We start from the raw sequence: 22,605 nt of genomic DNA on the forward strand, positions 1-22,605 counted from the left end.
TCTTTGTAGAATGGTGAGATCTTGGTAGTGAATCCGCAATAGAGCTCACGAAGGATCCTGATGTATTGAGTTTGTACGCCCTGATTGGCTAGGGCTTCCATGACCACTTCCGTCTCAACAGAATCAAAGGCCTTCTTTAAATCAATAAACATTAGACAGAGCGGCATCTTGAACTCCCGAGATACCTCAATGAGCTTGGTTATTGTGTGGATATGGTCGATGGTACTGAATCCTTTTCGGAATCCAGCTTGTTCACATGGTTGTCCTTCATCTAGTGTTCTGCTAATCCTATTCAGGATGACTCGAGTGAATAGTTTGTAGATGACAGACAATAAGCAGATTGGGCGATAGTTGCCAATGTCGTGGATGTCTCCTTTCTTGTATAGTAGTACAGTCCTGCTGGTTTTCCATTGGGATGGAACCTTGCATTCAGACAGGTAGCGTGTGAAGAGTCGAGCCAATGTATTGATGAGTACTGATGGTAAGTTCTTCAGGTGTTCAGGTCTGATCTTGTCAGGGCCAGGTGCTCTTTGTTTCTTTACCGACGAGATGGCGCATTGAATTTCGGAAGGGAGAACATTGGGAACGATATATCCATCGTGCGGTATGTGGTATGTGGGCAAGTGGACGTGGCTATTAAAGAGATCGGAGTAGAAGTCATGAATAATCTTCTCCATTGCCCTTCTGGAAGATGTGATAGATCCATCAGGATGTCGGAGGGCAGTCATCTTGGTCTTGTAGTTGGTGAAGGACAGGCGGGCATTACGAATGCTTTTCCCAGTTTCTGCTGTATCTACCAGTACTGCTGCTCTCCTGTCTTTGAGGTCATCCTTAATGGCTTCTCTGCACTGTTTTGCCAGCTTGGACGTTCACTTGCGGTTGCCTGAGGCATGTGCCAAGACTCGTTGGCGAATAAGTTCAAGAGTGTTCGAAGAAAGGCAGTTTTTTGTGGTTATCTCTCTCTTGGCATTCCTCGCACAATCATGGAAGTGCTGAATCATTCGATCATATTCCTCATCAATGTTGTCAATGACGGCATCTTCCCATGTTGCCGCAACAGAGCCAAAGAGCTCCCAGTTGGTGGTCGTTCTGGGAGTTCTCTTCTTAAACTTTGCATTCTTTTCTCCCCGTTCTGTGAGGTAGAATTTTGCACGAAGAAGACGGTGGTCTGATCCCGTTTGGAATTTTGGGACAACAGCAACATCGGTTAGGCAAAACCGCGGATTGAATATGATGTGGTCTATTTCATTGTGGAACCGTCCATCGGGAGACTCCCATGTCCAATGTTTAGATTCAGCCTTTTGGAACTGTGAGTTACTATGGAAGGTTTTGGTTGACATGATGAACTCAGACAGTCTGTCAACCTGTTCGTTCCAATCTCGGCCATGGGTACCGATGTGGAGTTCATCGGCTGATCTTCTTGGTCCTATCTTGGCATTAAAATCACCGACAATGATCTTGTAGAAGGTGTGATCTTCTTTATAGAACTTCTCAAGCTCCAAGTAGAACTTCTCAATTTCTCTTTCATCATAATTGGATGTTGGTGCACAGACAACAAAGATAGAAACTGCCGACAGAGAGCCACATCTATTCAAGTGTAATCATCCTATTCGGGTTGTTAGGCATTCAAATGAATCAATGCTCATGGCTAAGTTCGTGTTGACAAGGATACCGAAATTCCAGTAGAATTTCAATATAAAAACTTAAAAAATACAAGTATCCCAATCATAGCCAGTAAATAGGTAGATACATACATACATATATACATATATACATACATACATACATACTTCCAGAAGTAAGAAAATAAGAGCCAACTCAACTCAGGGACCTCGGGAAACTTTCATAAGATTCAGTCCCAACCACTTAGTTTTCTTGGCTTCTGTGTTCAAGTTTCAAGGAGGGCACAGAAGGAAAGAAAGAGTGGAGGGGAGGGGATGAAGAGACAGATGCAAAGCAATAGGGGCCAGGTCAGGAGATTCAAGTACAAAGGTGGTGTTAAGGAATCATAGGGTCAAATATTCAAACCACAGAGTCAAAAACACTGAAATCAAAAAACACACAAACTTTACAACCAAACTTAGGAAGGCGCCTTTCAGGAGGACAGTCAGAGTGGGTGGGTGGTTTATGGGAGGAAACCCGGAAACATTGGTGGAGGGAAATAGATACTGGTTGTAGGACTGGTGCTGTAATATGTTATGTCTAAAACTCAACTCTGAATAACTTTGTAAATCACAGTGCTTTATTTTTTTATTTAATTACCATGATATAGTTACAAAGCTTTCATGTTTGAGTTTCAGTCATACAATGATCGAACACCCATCCCTCCACCAGTGCACATTTTCTACCACCAATGTCCCCAGTACCCCCTCATCCCATCCCTTGCCTCTATGGCAGAAAATTTCCCTATACTCTCTTTCTACTTTGGAGCATTATGGTTTGCAATACAGATACTGAGAGGTCATCACGTTTGTTCCTTTATCTACTTTCAGCACACATTTCCCATCCCAAGCGATCCCTCCACCAATCATTGACGTAGTGATCCCTTCTCTATTCCAGCTGCCTTCTCCCCAGCTCATGAGGCAGTCTTCCAACCACAGAAAAATATTTCTGACCCTGTGTCTACTGTCCTTGGGTGTTAGTCTCATATTAATTAAAGTGCTTTAACACTGGCCTATGTTAATTCCCTGGTACCCCAGATAATCCCCGAAGAGTGATCCCAGAGCCCAGAGCCAGGAGTAAGCCTTGAGAGATACTGGTGTGGCCCAATATTGAAAAATAAATTAATTCCTCCTACTTTGGGTTAATAAAGGCTAAAACTTTAAACCAAATCTCATAAAATAATTTCTATTGAGTAGAATAACCATTTTCTTTAGTTGAAGAAAGATTTTTGAGGTTTGCCCAAAAATGTGTTAGAAACACATTTCTATAAAGAAAATGTTATACACCATGCACAGAAGTCATATAAAAATGGATTAAAGGCCTCAACAACAGACCAGAATCCAAAAGGTATATTGAAGACAAGGTCGGCAAAACCCTCCATGATATTGAGGCTAATGGTTTCTTCAAAAGAGACATGCCACTGACCAACCAAGTGGGAAAAAAGATAAACAAATGGGACTATATTAAACTAAGAAGCCTCTGTGCCACAAAAGATACAGTGACCAAAATACAAAGACAATCTACTGAATGAGAAAGGATATTCACTCAATACCCATCCGATAAGGGGTTGATATCAAGGATATACAAAGCACTGGTTGAACTCCACAAGAAAAAAAACATTCAACCCTATCCAAAAAATGGGGTGACAAAATGAACAGAAACTTTCTCAAAGAAGAAATCCGAATGGCAAAAAGGCACATGAGAAAATGCTCTACATCACTAATCATCAGGGAGAAGCAGATCAAAACAACAATGAGATACCATCTCACACCACAGAGACTGACCCATATCCAAAAGAATAAAAGCAACCGGTGTTGGCGCGGATGTGGCAAGAAAGGAACCCTCCTTCACTGCTGGTGGGAATACCAACTGGTTCAGCACTTTTGTAAAACAGTATGGATGATTCTCAAAAAATTAAAAATTGAGCAAGAGAAGGGAACACCAAGTAAAGGGTGTTTGGAGGACTCACTTGGGATGCAAGATGCACGCTGAAAGTAGACTATAGACTGAACACGATGGCCACTCAATATCTCTATTGCAAACCACAACACACTAAAGGAAAGAGAGAGCAAAAGGGAATGCCCTGCCATAGAGGTGGGGGGGAAGAGGGCTACTGGGTTCATTGGTGGTGGAGAATGGGCACTGGTGGAGGGATGGGTACCTGATCATTGCATATATGAAACCCAAACACAAAAATATGTAAGTCTACAACTGTACTTCATGGTGTTTCACTAATTAAAAATAAATAAATAAATAAATAGAAAATGTTATATTTTTGTTGTTGTTCACTTATTGTTTTGAGGGGCTGAGCGATAGCACAGCGGGTAGGGCGTTTACCTTGCATGCGGCTGACCTGGGTCTGATTTCTCTGCCTCTCTTGGAGAGCCTGGCAAGCTACTGAGAATATCCCGCCTGCATGGCAGAGCCTAGCAAGCATACCGTGGCATGTTCTATATGCCAAAAACAGTAACAACAAGTCTCACAATGGAGACATTACTGGTGCCCACCCAAGCAAATCGATGAACAATGGGAGGACAGTGCTACAGTGCTACAGTTATTTTGAGGCCATACCTGATGGTGCTCAAAAACTTTGACTCAATGTTCAGGATTTCTTCTTAACATGCTCTGGCAGCATGAGGTAATGGATATCAAACCCAAGCCTCTTGCATGCAAAGCAAGCACTCCAGGCCATCGAGCTATCTGCTTGGCCTGAGTTTTTAATTTAAATCTTATTTGTCTCTAAATTAATTGAAGTGATGATAGAAATCAGAGAGATAATACAGGTGCAAGACACTTGTCTTGCGTGCAACTCATTCATATTTGATTCTCAGCACCATTTATGGTCCTCTAAGCACCACCAGGAATGAGCATAGAGCCAGGAGTAAGCACTGAGCACTGCTGAATGTGCACCCTCTCCCCAAAATAAAATGAGTACAGGGACCAAAGAAATAGAGCAGGGACTGGAGCAATAGTACAGTATATGAGATTCTTGCCCTGCATGTAGATGACCTGGGTTCTATCCTTGGCATCCTATATGGTTTCCTAGGAGTAATTTTGGGGTGCAGGGCCAGGAGTAACCCCTGAGCACTGACAGGCATGCTCCCATGTCCCTCAAAAAAGAAATAATGCAAATGTTAGGTGTATGTCTTCACATAAGGCAGACACTGATTTAATCCCAACACCACATGATTCCTTATCATTGTTGAGGGCAGACCTCTGGAGACCTCTGAGCACCACGAGGGTACTCCAAGTAATCTCCTGGCAGTGCAGAGTCCACAACTTTGCAGTCTTGGATATTCACACTGAATTGCTGCCAAGGTGACTGACAATCTCCTGGAGGCACCCCTGACTTCATTAAAAGATCAGTATCAAAAGCTTGCAAGGCTGAACAGACCAGGGTAGATCAGGGGCGGCAGGGGAGCAGTGTCCACCCAAACTGAGAGCCCTCAGCAGTTGCTTGCTCCCACAATCCAAAATTACCACCATGCTCCCAGCTGAACTCCACCATCTTGGGGCAGACCTTACTGAGTTATTAATCTGCTGAAAATTTGGGTATGCATGTTTTGGGACTGAAATCTTCAGGCTTTCTTGGGGTCGGAATGGGATACCTTCCCCCACCTCCCTGTGCCTTGGGAAACCCTGGCAATCACACCCACACCCCAAAACTGCTACCTAGTTAAAAAAAAAACTACTCCAGCTCTACCTTCCCAATTAAAATACTGAACACCCTGAACAAACATAATGGCTTCTTAATACGTGTTTTACAAACCATAATGCACAAAAGGAGAGAGAGAAAGAGAAGAAAGGTGCCTGCCATAGAGGCAGGCGGAGATAGGGGATAGCAGGGGGGTAGTGGGAGGAAAACTAGGGACACTGGTGGTGGGAAATGCACACTGGTGGAGAGATGGGTGTTGAAATATTGTATGACTGAAACTCAATCATGAATGCTTTGTGATGGTATATCTCATGGTGATTTGATAAATAAATATCAAATTTTAAAATAATTTTTAAAAAATAGATAAATAAATACACCTTTCTATGGTTTGATCCCTTGCGCCACATATTGTATCTTGAGCTCACCAGAAGTGATCCCTGAGTCTGAAGCCAGGAATGAGCCCTGAGCACCTCTGGGTCCAACATCCTCCACTCCCCCCCAAAAAAAAAGTTAAGAAAACTGTACTCAGTTCCCCAGTTCAGGATGTTGTGGGGAACTCAGACAATCTGGGAGATTCCACTGGAAGGCATTTCCCTTATTAATATTTCAGTTATGCTAAGGACAGCTCTGCTGGTAGTGGCACATGGCACTGCCTATAGACAGGAAAGAAGAGAGCAAAAACAATTCTGGACATGGCCCCAGAAGGTGAGATGGAAACAAATCCTACTATGGACTGAACATGAGAATTGAAAGTTCCACAATTATCACCTGAAGCATAAAATCACATGCATTGAGCTAAGAAATAATATAAAGATAAAGCATTGATTTGAAGTCAACCCCGATTCCCTCCCCAGCACTGCATATGGCCCCCTGGGCACTGCTGAGTGTGGCCCAAATTTAAAAAATAAAAGTGTAATCACTTGAATTGATACAAAAACATGTTTTATGGATGAAGGTTACTTCTCTCCCTTCTTCTACTCCCAACAACACATACTTCTCACCTGATATAATTTGAGCAGAAACAATTGCTCTGAGGTTGGTTAATGAAAACATTGCGGGTATTAGACATCTCTCAGACTTGCAAGGATTCTCAACCTATAATAAAATTACAGACAAAATATCTTATGAATATAACTGTAAAAATTCATATTAAACTATTAAAATTTTACCAATGTATGAGATGATTATACATCATGATTTTAATCAATTGAGTAATGACTCCTCACCAACAAAGATCTGTTGTCATCCCAACTGCACATAACCCAGAAGATGACTTTAATATTCACAGACCGGGTAGCTTATAAACAACCAAAATTTATTTCTCATAGTTTTGAAAGCTGAAAACTAGCATGATAATGTAAGGTAAGGTCCCTCTTGCTGGTTCACAGCTGACACCTCTGGCTGTGCCTTCACTTAGTGGAAAGAACTAGCAGATTCTCTAAGTTTCTTCTTTTTTTATATTTAAAAAATTAATTATTGGAGAGAACGAGAGGGAAGGAGATCCGTCCACGGATTACAGTACCTACAGCCAAGCTGCAGCCCAGCAGGGCTACAGTGCTTACACCGCCCAGCCCACTCAAGGATATGCACAGACCAGCCAGGTTTATGGGCAACAGAGTTATGGAACTTACGGACAGCCCACTGATGTCAGCTATACCCAGGCACAGACCACTGCGACTTATGGGCAGACCGCCTATGCAACTTCTTATGGACAGCCTCCCACTGGTTATACTACTCCAGCTGCCCCCCAGGCATACAGTCAGCCTGTCCAGGGGTACGGCACTGGTGCTTATGATACCACCACTGCTACAGTCACTACTACCCAGGCCTCCTATGCAGCTCAGTCTGCGTATGGCACTCAGCCTGCTTATCCAGCATATGGGCAGCAGCCAGCAACCACTGCACCTACAAGACCACAGGATGGTAACAAGCCCGCAGAAACTAGTCAACCTCAGTCTAGCACAGGGGGTTACAACCAACCCAGCCTAGGATATGGACAAAATAACTACAGTTATCCCCAGGTACCTGGGAGCTACCCCATGCAACCAGTGACGGCACCACCATCCTATCCACCTACCAGCTATTCCTCTACACAGCCGACTAGTTATGATCAGAGCAGTTATTCTCAGCAGAACACCTATGGACAGCCGAGCAGCTATGGACAGCAGAGTAGCTATGGTCAACAAAGTAGCTATGGGCAAGAGCCGCCCACTAGTTACCCCCCTCAAACTGGATCCTACAGCCAGGCTCCAAGTCAATATAGTCAACAGAGCAGCAGCTACGGGCAGCAGAGTTCATTCCAACAGGACCACCCCAGTAGCATGGGTGTTTATGGGCAGGAGTCTGGAGGATTTTCCGGACCAGGAGAGAACCGGAGCATGAGTGGCCCTGATAACCGGGGCAGGGGAAGAGGGGGATTTGATCGTGGAGGCATGAGCAGAGGTGGGCGGGGAGGAGGACGCGGTGGAATGGGCGCTGGAGAGCGAGGTGGCTTCAATAAGCCTGGTGGACCCATGGATGAGATCTTGATCTAGGCCCACCTATAGATCCAGATGAAGATTCTGACAACAGTGCGATTTATGTGCAAGGATTAAATGACAATGTGACTTTAGATGATCTGGCAGACTTCTTTAAGCAGTGTGGAGTTGTTAAAATGAACAAAAGAACTGGACAACCCATGATTCATATTTACCTGGACAAGGAAACCGGAAAGCCCAAAGGTGATGCCACGGTGTCCTATGAAGACCCGCCAACTGCAAAGGCTGCTGTGGAATGGTTTGATGGGAAAGATTTTCAAGGAAGCAAACTTAAAGTTTCTCTTGCTCGGAAGAAGCCTCCAATGAACAGCATGTGAGGTGGAATGCCACCCCGAGAGGGCCGAGGAATGCCACCACCACTTCGTGGAGGTCCAGGGGGCCCAGGAGGCCCAGGGGGACCCATGGGTCGCATGGGAGGCCGAGGAGGAGACCGAGGAGGCTTTCCCCCAAGAGGGCCTTGGGGTTCCCGAGGGAACCCATCAGGAGGAGGAAATGTCCAACATTGAGCTGGAGACTGGCAGTGCCCCAATCCGGGATGTGGAAACCAAAACTTTGCCTGGAGAACAGAATGCAACCAGTGTAAAGCCCCAAAGCCTGAAGGTTTTCTCCCACCACCCTTCCCGCCCCCAGGTGGTGACCGGGGCAGAGGTGGCCCTGGTGGTATGCGGGGAGGAAGAGGTGGCCTCATGGACCGCGGGGGTCCTGGAGGAATGTTCAGAGGTGGTCGTGGAGGAGACAGAGGTGGCTTCCGTGGTGGCCGGGGCATGGATCGAGGTGGCTTTGGTGGAGGCAGACGAGGTGGCCCTGGGGGACCCCCCAGGCCTTTGATGGAACAGATGGGCGGAAGAAGAGGCGGCCGTGGAGGCCCTGGAAAAATGGATAAAGGCGGGCACCGTCAGGAACGCAGAGACCGGCCCTACTAGACGCAGAGACCCCGAAGAGCTGCATTGACTACCAGATTTATTTTTTAAACCAGAAAATGTTTTAAATTTATAATTCCATATTTATAATGTTGGCCACAACATTATGATTATTCCTTGTCTGTACTTTAGTATTTTTCACCATTTGTGAAGAAACATTAAAACAAGTTAAATGGTAAAAAAAAAATTAATTATTGTGAATTACAGTAAAAAAGTGCACTCGATAATAAGTTTCAGGCATACAATATTCCAAGACCAACCCTTTCTTTTTGTTTTCTTTTTGTTTTTCATTACAAAAAGGAATTTATTTGAAATGCAAGGACAGAAATCATATGAAAATAATTGAATGTAACTAAAATCATGTCATCCTAACATTAATTGTAGAAAAAGCATTTATCAAGATTCAACATTAATACAAGATTAAGAAAATATCAATATAAGGGGATCAAAGAAATATATTAAAATACAGTGAAGGACATACATGCAACAAATTCAGAATGAATTTTGCACAAAGGCCCTGAAATCTTTTCTTTTCTTTTCTCTTCTTTTTTCATTAGTGAAACACCATGAGGTACAGTAGTAGACTTACAAACTTTCGTGCTTGGGTTTCAGTTATACAATGATCAAGTACCCATCCATCCACCAGTGCCCATTCTCCACCACCAATGAACCCAGGAGCCCACCCATCACCCCCCACATCACCCCCCACCCCACCGCCTTTGTGGTAGGGCATTCTCTTTTGCTCTCTCTTTCCGTTAGGGTGTTGTGGTTTGCATTTTGTTTGCAATAGAGGTATTGAGTGGCCATCGTGTTCAGTCTATAATCTACTTTCAGAGCGCATCTTGAATCCCGAGCGAGTCCTCCAAACATCCTTTACTTGGAATTCCCTTCTCTATCTGAGCTGCCTTTTCCCCCAGCATGTGCTGCTGGCTTCCAAGCTGTGGAGCAGATCTCCTGGTACTTATCTCAACTATGCTTGGGTGTTCGTCTCCCATTCTGTTACTTTATATTCCACAGTTGAGTGCAATATTCTATGTCTGTCTCTCTCTTTTTGACTAATTTCACTTAGCATGATACTTTTCATGTTGATCCACTTGTATGAAAATTTCATGACTTCATCTTTTCTAACAATTGCATAGTATTCCATTGTGTAGATGTACCAAATTTTCTTTAACCAGTCATCTATTTTCGGGCATTCAGATTTTTTCCAGAGTTTAGCTATTGTGAACAGTGCAGCAAAGAACATACAAGTGCAGATGTCATTTCGACTGTACTTTTTTGCCTCTCTGGGATATATTCTCAGGAGTGGTATTGCTGGGTCAAATGGGAGCTCTATTTCTAATTTTTTGAGAATCGTCCATATTGTTTTTCAAAAGTGCTGAACCAGTCAGCATTCCCACCAGCAGTGGAGGGTCCCTTTCTCGCCACATCCACGCCAACACCAGTTGCTTTTGTTCTTTTGGATGTGTGACAGTCTCTGTGGTGTGAGATGGTATCTCATTGTTGTTTTGATCTGCATCTCCCTGATGATTAGTGATGTAGAGCATTTTCTCATGTGCCTTTTTGCCATTTGGATTTCCTCTTTGAGAATGCTTCCGTTCATTTAATCGCCCCATTTTTTGATAGGGTTGGATATTTTCTTCTTGTGGAGTTCAACCAGTGCTTTGTATATCCTTGATATCAACCCCTTATTGGATGGGTATTGGGGGAATATCCTTTCCCATCCTATAGACTGTCTTTGTACTTTGGTCACTGTTTCTTTTGTAGTGCAGAAGCTTCTTAGTTTAAGATAGTCCCATTTGTCTATATCTGTTTTCACTTGCTTGGCCAGTGGCGTGTCATCTTTGAAGATACCATTAGCTTCAATGTGGTAGAGGGTTTTGCCAACCTTGTCTTCAATGTACCTTATGGATTCTGGTCTGATGTTGAAATCTTTAATCCATTTTGATCTTAATTTTGTACATGGTGTTAGGCAGAGATCTGAGCCCACTCTTTTGCATGTAACTGTCCAGTTTTGCCAGCACAATTTGTTAAAGAGGCTTTCCTTGCTCCACTTCACATTTCTTGCTCCCTTATCAAAGATTAGCTGATCATATGCTTGAGGGGAGATGTCAGTAATATTCAACCCTGTTCCATTGGTCTGCGGCTCTGTCTTTGTTCCAGTACCATGTTGTTTTAATTATTACTGCTTTGTAGTAGAGTATGAGGTTGGGGAGGTTGATTCCTCCCATTTTCTTTTTCCCAAAAATTTCTTTAGCTATTCATGGAGGCTTATTATTCTATATGAATTTCAGGAGTGTTTGCTCCATTTCTTTGAAGAATGTCATGGGTATCCTTATAGGGATCGCATTGAATTTGTACAATGCTTTGAGGAGTATTGCCATTTTGACAATGTTAATTCTCCCAATCCATGAGCAGAGGATATCTTTCCATTTCCTCGTGTCCTCTTTTAGTTCCTGAAGTAGCATTTTGTACTTTTCTTTGTACAGGTCTTTTACGTCCTTAGTTAATCTGATTCCTAGTTACTTGATTTTCTGAGGCACGATTGTGAATGGGATTGTTTTATTTTTTATGTCACTTTCTTCTCTCTCATTATTTGCATATTGGAAAGTCATGAACTTTTGGGTATTAATTTTATAGCCTGCAACTTTACTATACAAATCTATTGTTTCTAGGAGTTTCTTGGTAGAGGTTTTAGGGTTCTCTAAGTATAGTATCATATCATCTGTGAATAGTGAGAGCTTGATTTCTTCCTTTCCTACCTGAATGCACTTAATATCGTTCTCTTGCCTCCCCGCTATTGCAAGTACTTCCAATACTATAATGAACAGAAGTGGAGGGAGTGGACATCCTTGTCTCATGCCTGATCTTAGAAGGAGGGCTCTTAGTTTTTCCCCATTGAGGATGACGCTTACCATAGGCTTGTGGTAGATGGCTTTAACTATAGACCAACACCAATCCTTTCAACAGTGCCCACTTCCCTCCATCAATGACCACAGTTTCCCTCCCACCCCTACCCCTATCTGCCTCTTTAGCAGGCAATTTCCTTCCTCACACTCCCACCCCTATCTGCCTCTTTGGCAGGCACTTTTCTCCCTCCCTCATTGCCCTCATTCCTTTTCCTAACTTCTCTTCCCAACCCCACCCCAGTGGCAAGCTTCCTACTGAAGACCAGTTCTCCTGCTCTTCTTTTATATTGCCCTAGGGGCTTTGTTAGTCCCTTACGAAGTTTTTTTTTTTCATATCCCATATATGAAAGAGATTCTCTGTGTCTGCCTCTATTCCCTAACTAACTTCACTCCACATGATACTCTCCAGATCCACCCACATGGCAGAAAATTGCATGACTTAATCTTTTCCTACTGCCAAATAGAATTCCAGTGTGTATATGTACCATAAAATTTTTATCCAGTGAGTTTATTATAACTTCATAATTCATTGTGCTTCAATATAAATAAATAAATAAATAAATAAATAAGAGGGGATAACTAAACAATTAAACCATGACATAAACTCTTTTTTTTAACTTTTTTTATTTTCTGGTGGTGCTCAGGACTTACTCCTGACTCTACTCAAGGATTGCTCCTGGTGGGGGCTGGGGAGGGAACTATATGGGTGTCAAGGATCAAAGTCAGGTGGGTTGTGTGCAGACAAACTCCCTACCCATTGTAGTATCTCTCTGGTCCCATACACTGTGTATATTCTTTATAGATTTAATCAAATTAAGATGCTATCCTTAAATGAAGAAAAGTGCCTACCATAGAGGCAAGCTGGCTGGGAAGTTGGGACTAGGGGTGGAGGGGAAGGAGGGATACTGGGGACATTGGTGATGGGAAATATACACTGCTGGAGGAATGGATGTTGGAACATTATATAACCAAAAGCCAATCATGAACAGCTTTGTAACTGTGTATTTCACGGTGGTTCAATTAAAAAAAAAAAAGAGTAGACCTTAGGGTGAACTCTAATCCAACAACGTTGTTGTTTTTGTTTTAAGGAGAGAAATTTTCACACAGAGACATATAAAAGGGTAAATGATAAGATACATAGGCAGGGGCTGGAGGAATAGTACAGCGGGTAAGGCATTTGCCTTGCATGCAGCCGACCCCAATTCAATTCCCAGCATCTCATATGGTCCCCTGAGCATCGCCAGGGGTAATTCCTCAGTGCAGAGCCAGTAGTAACCCCTGTACATTACTGAGTGTGACCCAAAAAGAAAAAAAAGATACATAGGCAGTATCATATGAATATGAACACATTTACAGTGTGAGAAGATAATGCTGCAGAGAATAAAAGTATTAATGAAAATCTGCCACCACAAGGTAAGAAACAAAAAGGTACCAAAACTGGAAGAGACAGAGAGGACCCTCCTACAGGTTTCAAATGGAGTGTGATTCTACTTATAGAAATGATCTCAGACTTCTATCCACCAGAAATGTGAGGTAATTAATGTTGCACAGTTTTAAGTGAGCCAGTTTGTGATCCTTTCTCATGGCAGCTTTAGGAAACTAACAATAACCAAGTAGAACTTATTCCAGGAACACAAGTTTTATCCATCATCTTAGTAATATAATTTATCATATCCAACAACTAAATAAAGACCTTGTATATTACTCAACATATACAGGAGCATTTAACAAAATTCAATGTCAGGGAACAGGGCTGTAGTACAGTGATAGGACATTTGCCTTGCATGGGGTAAACTTAGGTCCTATCCACAACACCCCAACTGGTCCCCTAAGCCCCACCAGGAGTGTTCCCTAAGCACAGAGCCTGGAGTAAGCCCTGAGCACCACTGGGTATGGCCCCAAACAAACAAATAAAAAAATCCACATCAACTGATTAAAAACTCTCACCAAACCAAGGAAGAAAGAAATGTTTTCAATCTGATGGAACTATGAAAAATTTACAGGAAATACTATACATTTAATTGCAAAAGTCTAAGACTGACAAAAATACGAAACTGTTCTTTGTCACCAGATCTATAAAAAATTAAACTGGAAAACTGGAAGAAACCTGAATGCCCAAGAACAGATGACTGGTTAAAGAAACTTTGGTACATCTACACCATGGAGTACTATGTAGCTGTTAGAAAAGATGAAGGCATGAAATTTACATACAAGTGGTACAATATGGAAAGTATCATGCTAAGCGAAATGAGTCAGAAAGAGAGGGATAGACACAGAAAGATTGCATTCATATGGGGGATATAAAGTAACAAAATATGAGATTAATACCCAAGAATAGCTGAGATCAGCACCAGGAGGATTTCTCCATAGCTTAGAGGCCAGCCGGGTATCCTAGAGGAAAGGGCAGTTCAGATAGAGAAGGGAGCACCAAATAAAGGATGTTTGGAGGATCCTCCCAGGAGGGGAGATGCATGTCGAAAGTAGACTATGGACTGAACATGTCTGCCACTCAATGCCTCTTTTGCAGACCACAACACCCAAAAGGAGAGAGAGAACATAGGGGATTGCCCTGCCACAGAGACAGGGGGGATGGGGGGATGGGGGTGGGAGGGATGTTATCCATGGTGGTGGAAAATGGGCACTGGTGGAGGGATGGGTATCTGATCATTGTATAATTGAAACCAAAGCACAAAAAATTGTAAATTTACAACTGTAAAAAAAATAAAATAAAATAAAATAAAATAAAGGGAAAAAAATTAAACTGGGAATTTTGTTCAATGTACTAAGGCTGTTGCATTCGGAGATGGTCGTTCCATTGAGAGCGAATGGGGCGTCAGGAACAAGGCTGTTTCTCATAAACATTGTCTTCGTAAGATTCAGCTGTAGTCCTACCTTTCCACACTCACGGTCAAAGTCGGCCAGCATTTGTGCCGCTTGGCTGATGTTTGGTGTTATTAAAACAATGTCACCAGCAAAGCGGAGGTGGTGTAGTTGCCGACCATCTATCTTCACTCCCATTCCTTCCCATTCCAGTCGTCGCATGATGTTCTCGAGGGTGGCACTGAAGAGTTTCGGTGAAATGGTATCACCCTGCCGCACCCCTCTCTTGACATCAACAATCACTTCTTTGTAGAATGATGAGATCCTGGTAGTGAATCCGCAATACAGCTATGTGTACCTAGGTCGAGAGGTCAACATGACAAATGACCTGGCACCCGAGCTGTGCAGGAGGAAGAGAGCGGCTTGGAACGCCTTCAAGAACGTCGAAGAAATAGCTAAGAGGACGAAGAACCTCCGGCTCCAGGCACATCTCTTTGATTCCACTGTTCTTCCTGCATTAACATATGCCTCAGAGACCTGGGCCCTACGCAAACAAGATGAGAACGCTATTCAGGTCTCCCAAAGAAGAATAGAAAGAGCTATGCTTGGAATATCACGTTTCACTCAAATGAGAGAAAGAATCCGGAGTTCTGACATCCATCGACGATCAAGAATCAGGGATGCTGTCTCATTTGCCAAGGTGTCGAAAATCAGATGGGCTGGTCACGTAATGAGATTTAAAGACGACCGCTGGACTAGAGCTGTTACCGACTGGATTCCACGGGATGTCAAAAGACCGCGTGGCCGCCCACCTACCAGATGGTCAGACTTCTTCGTCAAGATCATGAACGATCGGTTTGAGGCCCTTCATGTTCCCGGAGCGAACAGATGCCATTGGGCTACACTAGCACGCGACAGGGACAAATGGAGACGTTACTGGCGCCCGCTCGAGCAAATCGACGACTAACGGGAAGTTAAGTGATTAAGTGATTAAGTGAAGTACTAAGGCATGAAAATATAAAAAAGAAATTGGATTCTATTCACAAATAACATGAGAGTCTATGTAAAATAGCCTCAAAATATCTAATATTTGTTTGTTTTGTTTGTTTGTTTGGGGATCACACCTGGCAGTGCTCAGGAATCACCTTTGGTAGTTCTAGGGGGTTGGAGGTTGGATCATATGTGGTACTGAGGATCCAATCCAGGTTGGCTGCATGCAAAGCAAGTGCCTTACCCTTGTAATATTGCTCTGGCCTTCAACAGATATCTATTTATAAAACGGTTCTCATAAAACATGCAAAGAACTTGGAAGTCATGACTCCTTCTTGACAAAGAGTTAAAATGCTGAACACACTGAAAATTAACAACTTTTCTTGGATCCATCAAGAACTGAAATCACAGAATAACTTGCCAAACTGAAAAACTGAGAAATAGATGAGCACAGAGAATCAAAATTTATTTGGGGAGCCAGCAACTAATGAAACACCTAAATTATGATAACTCATTGCTGATGGCTGAGCCATGGACTCTCCTGGGAGATATATTTCTTTAGAACAATCTTAGAGAGGGATCACACCTTTTACATTTTCCTTTAAGAATCACCACCCTCTTCTCAGAGTGAAGATCAGAAAATAGTCTCCTAAAGCTTTCAACAAAAAAGAGCAGTAGGAAAAAGAAAAGAATATGAAAATTTTTTAAGTATTCTGTGGCTGAAGTGATAGTACAGTGGTAGGGCGTTTGCTTTGCATACAGCCGGCCTGCCTGACCCAGGTTCAATTCCTCTGCCCCTCTCGGAGAGCCTGGCAAGCTATCGAGAGTATCTCGCCCACACTGCAAAGCCTTTATGTTCAAGTTTCCCTAAGATCAGAAAGGCAGGGATTCTGGAGATTCTATTCAAAATAGCACTGAAACCCTAATTCAATGTTTCTCAAAGTGGGCAAGACTGACCCCTGGAGGATGCTGGAATGATCTAGGGGGGGCATTGACACCCTTAGGTGTAATTAAGGGGTGCTTTCTGTTTACTCACTTGAGGTAGATTTCCAAGTGCTGAGAGATAGTTCAGAGGGTAGGGTGTTTGCCTCAAACATGTTCAATTCCTGACACTTCAGGAGTGAGTGATCCAGGAGCACAGAACCAGGAGTAAGCCCTGAACACTGCTAGGTGTGACCCGAAACACAAAATAAAGAAGAAAAAGGAAGAAAGTAGATTTCCAATGTGGTGGTGTATTTTGTTTGGTTTGGTTTGGTTTTTTGTTTTACTTAAAAGGAGGCTGTAGACCAAATAAGTAGGAATCTCTATTTTAGAGCAATTGGGCTGGTAAAACAAAACCAAAAAAAAAAAGCATCCAAGGGCCGGATACATAGGATACATAGTGTGGGAATTTTTTGCATGTTTTGCATGCTTCTGGCCCCCTTGCTAAGCCTGGTCCTCTGAACATCATTGGTTAATGCTCAAACTCAAATAAATAAAATGTATCCAAATTGGAAATTTTAAAAAAAGTGTTTCCAGTCACAGTATGTGAACTTAAATGTAGAAAAATCTTAATAAGTATTATAGCTACACACCAGTGAGAACTAATTCAGCTCATTGAACATATCTGCTGGGGCCCAATTTTCTATCTTTATAAAAAGCATCTTTGTATACATGGAGATAAAAACAAAACTGCATTCTAGCACTGTTTGTAACAGTGAAAAAATGGAAAACCAAAATACCCAACAAAGAGGACTATTTAAATTAAAACTTTGAGGAAATATTGTGGACATTTAAAATATACAAGTTTATTCTAAATGATGGAAATATGAATGTTTGTTTCATACACACACACATATATACACAATGAAACACACCACCAGCCTGCACCAGCATCTACCAGTGTCAATCCAGATTACTAGGACATTTTTTTTAAGCAATGGGTTGGAGCGATAGCACAGTGGTAGGGCGTTTGCCTTGCATCGGGCCGGCCCAGCCGACCCGAGTTCAATTCCTCTGCCCCTCTCGGGGAGCCTGGCAAGCTACCGAGAGTATCTCACCTGCACGGCAAAGCCTTGCAAGCTACCCGTGACGTATTCGATATGCCAAACACAGTAACAACAAGTCTCACAACGGAGATGTTACTGGACCCACTTGAGCAAATCAATGAACAACGGGAGGGCAGTGCTACAGTGCTTTTTAAGCAATAGGAAAGTCATATAGAAATCTATCAGCTCAATGTATTATTTATCTGGTGACTTAGAAAACTGGGCAGTGATTTAAGTCTGTCAGTGCCTATCCCCAGTATTTTAAGACCAAGAACCTGACATGAAAGAGGACTGGCAGGCTCTCCAGGAGCCTGGGGTGATGGAGAATGTGTTCAGCATCAGTTAGTCTAACTGCCGAACAGCAGCTACCCCACTTAAAGAGACAGAAACCGGAGCAAAGGATTTCACTACTACTCACCAGTCTTAGACTGTAGAGGTCAGTTTTAGTCACAAAACTGATATTTGAAGGTTTGCTACCCTGAATGTTGTGGCTCAGCACTAGCCCTAGTCCCAGACCAGAAGCCCTGGTCTTCATTGGAATGAGAGGACCCTCCCCCCTTCCCAGCTTGCCTCTGAAAGTTCTGACAGTTGAGAGCTCAGCACTTCTCCTCCACTCTGTGCTTATGAGAGAGCTGTGATGCTTCTTGTCTTTACACACTCACAAACTGTGCTTTTAGTGTCCTCTGAAAAGTCTCTCATCCTTGTAACTCAACCTAGAAGGTTAACAGTACTACCATACTTGGATGCTAACTCGCTTTCTCTCAAAAGGTAAAATAAATGTATAAGATACTATATACAGAAGAGATATTAAAACAATATAATTTTAAGACAACATAAGTCAGTATCTCATTTGAAATAATTTAATATAAGGCAATCTGTCACATGAAATAATTAAGACAATATAAAACAGTATTTCACTTGAAACAACATGGACTTAACATAAATTTGAAAACATAAATTTGAGAACAACATAAATTTGAGAAACAATATCTCTCAAATATCATTACATCCCATACGATGGTTCTCAAATGTTAGGGACTCAAATACACGCCATAGTTTTAAAAATTATGTAAGACTACCTTTTATCTGTGTGACTTATATCTACTTATATTTACCATATTAAAAATTACTGGTATGCAACTATTCCTTAGTACAATGCAGCATGACTCACTGTATTTAAATATGCGTATCCCCAAAACATTCTAGGAAATACATAGCCAAGAAATGACAGGGAAGGTTCATAACAAGATGTGTGCAAGTTTATAGTAGTAAAAACAGCTGAGAACCACCTAAGGAGCTACAACTAGAAGAGATAATTTACTGCATGTGGATACAATGAAAAAGGATGTGTAACCCAAGAATGGCTGAGATTAGTACCAGGAATTTTGCTCCATGGCTTGTAGGCCAGCCACATATGCTAGGGGAAAAGGCAGCTCAGATAGAGAAGGGAGCACCAAATAAAGGGTGTTGGGAGGATCCTCCCAGGATGGGAGAAGCATGCTGAAAGTAAACTATAGACCAAACATGATTGCCACCCAATGCCTCTTTTGCAAACCACAACACCTAAAAGGAGAGAGAACAGAGGGGAATGCCCTGCCACAGAGGCAGAGTGGGGTGGGGAGGATGGGGGGTGGGAGGGATACTAGGATCCGTAGTGGTGGAAAATGGGCACTGGTGGAGGGATGGGTATTTGGTCATTGTATAATTGAAACCCAAGCACAAAATTTGTAAGTCTACAACTGTACCTCATGGTGTCTCACTAATAAAAATTAAAAAAAAAAAAGAAAAATGATGTGTACCACCAGTCCAAGGATGTTAAAGGCTAGAGCAATAGCACAGCACATAGGGCGTTTGCCTTACATGTGGCTGACCTGAGTTCAATTCCTCCATCCCTCTCAGAGAGCCCAGCAAGCTACTGAGAATATCCCACTCCCACAGCAGAGCCTGGCAAGCTCCCTGTAGCATATTCGATATGCCAAAAACAGTAACAACAAGTCTCACAATGGAGACATTTCTGGTGCCCACTCAAGCAAAAGGATGAACAATGAGAGGACAGTGCTACAGTGCATCTAAGTTTTGAAAACCTAATATTTCACAGAAAAATGGAGTAATATTTTTACCTATGATATATATTTTATATTGAATTTTAGGAGACTTCCAAGAAATGCTAGAATAAATGCTAGCAAGGTCCTGCTCGAGTAAAACTAAAAATCAACTTCATGAGAGCGACGCAGAATTTCCTGACCCTGTACCAGGCTCTCTTCACCGGGGCATCTAGAAGGGGCATGGGTTGAGTTTCACTCCCCGCCCCAAACCAAAAACCCCTAGAACCTAACTAATGTCATGCTCAAGGCCACTCTCCACATGCTCGGATGAGCCTCACTCAAGAGGGAACCGGCATAAAAACCCAGGTATGCGGGACCCGTGACTGAGATCTCCAAGCCTGCTCTGGGCCTCCTCCCCCAAGCTCCCCAGTTTTCCAGTAGCTTGGCAGTCATACCCACAAATGGCCACCTGCGCCATGCAATCTCATCAATGGCCAAGACCCAGAGACTACAAACTAAAGTTCCTGGAAGAGAGTGACATAGAATTTCTTGGAGTGTGCATTCATGGCCACACAACCTCTTATACTTTAGCCCAAAAGTAGCACACATTTGCTTTTAACATACTTGCTTGTATTCTCTTATATATGGGCTTAAATAGCTCCAGAATGAAATACAACAACCTTCACACACTTCCCTCTTATCGTGGTGGGAAGGTACTTTGTGGTGGGATTGGTGTTTGAATATTATCTGTGATAAACTATTTTGAACACTTTATGAAAATAAAAATTTATAAAAATTGTAAAGAAGAATCAACTTCATATGAAGGAAAAGTCTCATCTACCCATAGCCTGACGCATTCTGACAGAAAGACCCATGCATCTATATATATGAAAATATATGATTTATGGTGCTGAACAAAATTGGAGGGCTGGGGTCAATCATGGAAGCTACCAAGAGACCTCCTAGACCATTGTTTCTCAACTGTGAGTCCTTTGGGTCTCCAAGATATCCCAAGGGAGCTACAGATGAAAATTGCATAAATGGGGATCATGGCACTAGACTAGGGGGTCAAACAGTAGGATAGGGAACCACAGAAAGCAAACAAGATCATAAAGAAAATCATGATCAAAAAGAGGTTGATAAATATTGCCCTAGGTCAGTGATTCCCAGCATGAGGGCAGAGGTGAGGATGGGATGGTATTGAAATGACTAGTGGGGACAAGGGGGTGGAGAAAGTAGTTTGAGTGCAACTGGTGGGCACTTTCTATTTAGTTGCTTTAAAAAGGTAGATTCCTGTGGGATGTTGAGTAATTTTTTTCCGGAAAAGGGGGGAGCAGGCTAAGTGAGTTTGGGACCCACAGCCTAGATGCACATTAGCCTCGTTAATGCAAGGATATCTGACCCAACACAACTGAACTGTTAGCAGGAACCAAACTTTGGGCCCAGAAAACAAACCTGAGTTCTGGTAGCAACTGGAGCAGCTAAGTCTCCTCCCAGGCAAATTTTCTACCTCTGTCTGACTGCTCTGTTACTGCCTGACCAGTTATTTCAGTTCAACTGTAAAGTGCAACAAACACGTATTTGTTTTGCTTGACTTGTAACTGAAGTTTTAACGTGCTGGCAAGGAATTATCTAAAATCTACTCTAGCAGTTAGGGTACAAGTTTATTCTCATTTAACCATGCACTATCTGTTACAGACACATATTTGTGCTCGTTCGTAAAATTAATTAGGAGCAACAACCACCGCATTCTAGTTTACATTTCTGTATTTGCACCTATCATTTATTTCCCTTAAATTAAAATATACAACAAACACAAGTTCCTTTAATGGCACTTGTAAGTGAAATTTTTACCTGATTCCACTAAATTCAATAGGAATGACTCTAGCAGTTCAAAAATCAGTTTAATTTTATTCAATAGTACACCGCAACTTACATGTCATGTATTTGCACCCTTACTTCAGAATGCACTGGGAGCAACACACAGTACAATCTATCTCATGCTGTGCAGATTTGACCTGTCAGTTGTTTCCATTCATGTGCACAAAAAACTGTTGGTTAAACTGGGTTTGCAAGTGAAGTTTTAATCCCGGTCAAGGCATTCACTAGGTGGCGCCAGAAGTTAAGAAACATTACGCGATGCATTATAGTTTACAGGATCTTGTATTTCTGCTTTCCAGAAAGTGTGTTAGAAGCAAAGCCAATACTTCCTGACTTATACCATTCCTTTGCTAACAGATCACAGATCACAGATCATCCTGTTATTCGTCGATTGCCTCGAGCAGGCCCCAGTAACGTTTCCTTCATCCTAGCCCTGAGATTATATTCAAGGCTCTTTAGGAGAATGAGACCCATCATGTTACTGGTATTTGGCATATTGGGTACGACACAGGGAGTTTGCCAGACTCTGCCGTGTGGGCAGGTTACATTCGGGAGCCTGCCAGTTTGTCAAAGTAGGAATGAGATGTCATAATAAAATGTCGCGCGGCCGCATTTGCGGCCGCACGGTTCCAGGATCTGGTTTTTATTCCTTTGCTACCTGTCAGTTATTTTATCTTATGTGACATACACAACAAAGACACATTACTGTTACTGGGCTTTTGAAGGAAGTTTTAACTCCCTTTGAAGAAAATCTCTAGATGGAACAAGTTTGCGGGTTCAGAGAGATAGTACAGCAAATAGGGCCCTGGCCTTGCACTAAGTCGACCAGGGTTTGATCCCCAGCATCCCATAAGGTCCCCTGAGCTCTTTCAGATATGATTCCTGAGTGCAAAGCCAGGAGTAAACCCTGAACATCATTGGATGTGGCCCCCAAAGAAACAAAAAAGAAAAAAAAAGAAAGAAAGAAACAGATCTGCTCTCCTAAAGCAGTGCACAACAGATGGTGTGTTTGTGCTCTTTCCCTGAGTTGCGTTAGGAGAAACGCCCTCCGCATACTGGCTGCTGTGTTCCTATCGATCAGTTACTTCTTTTCAGTAGCTTTACACAAAAAACGAAAGCATACTGCTTTACTGAGCTTGTAAGGAAAGTCTGAACCTAC

The 22,605-nt window shown here is 42.5% G+C and overlaps 2 protein-coding genes across 2 annotated transcripts in view; one reads left to right on the top strand and one right to left on the bottom strand.

Annotated features, from left to right (window-relative positions):
- Positions 1-1,408, bottom strand: part of LOC130018322 (phospholipid-transporting ATPase IB-like) — a 187,596-nt gene extending 186,188 nt beyond the window's left edge. The window contains exon 1 of the mRNA XM_056109025.1: positions 1,365-1,408. Within this exon, the coding sequence (XP_055965000.1) occupies positions 1,365-1,408 (44 nt within the window). The remainder of the gene's footprint in view (positions 1-1,364) is intronic.
- Positions 1,409-6,009: 4,601 nt separating this feature from the next.
- LOC130018335 (RNA-binding protein EWS-like) lies at positions 6,010-8,961 on the top strand. Its single transcript, XM_056109031.1, is given in 3 exon segments — positions 6,010-6,022; positions 6,800-7,834; positions 7,837-8,961. Coding segments are annotated over 3 exon segments (1,989 nt in total). The 3' UTR covers positions 8,778-8,961.
- The last annotated feature ends 13,644 nt before the right edge of the window (positions 8,962-22,605 follow it).

Source organism: Sorex fumeus, unplaced genomic scaffold, assembly GCF_029834395.1.
Source record: "Sorex fumeus unplaced genomic scaffold, SorFum_2.1 ptg000008l, whole genome shotgun sequence".
NCBI classification, from domain to species: Eukaryota; Metazoa; Chordata; class Mammalia; order Eulipotyphla; family Soricidae; genus Sorex; species Sorex fumeus.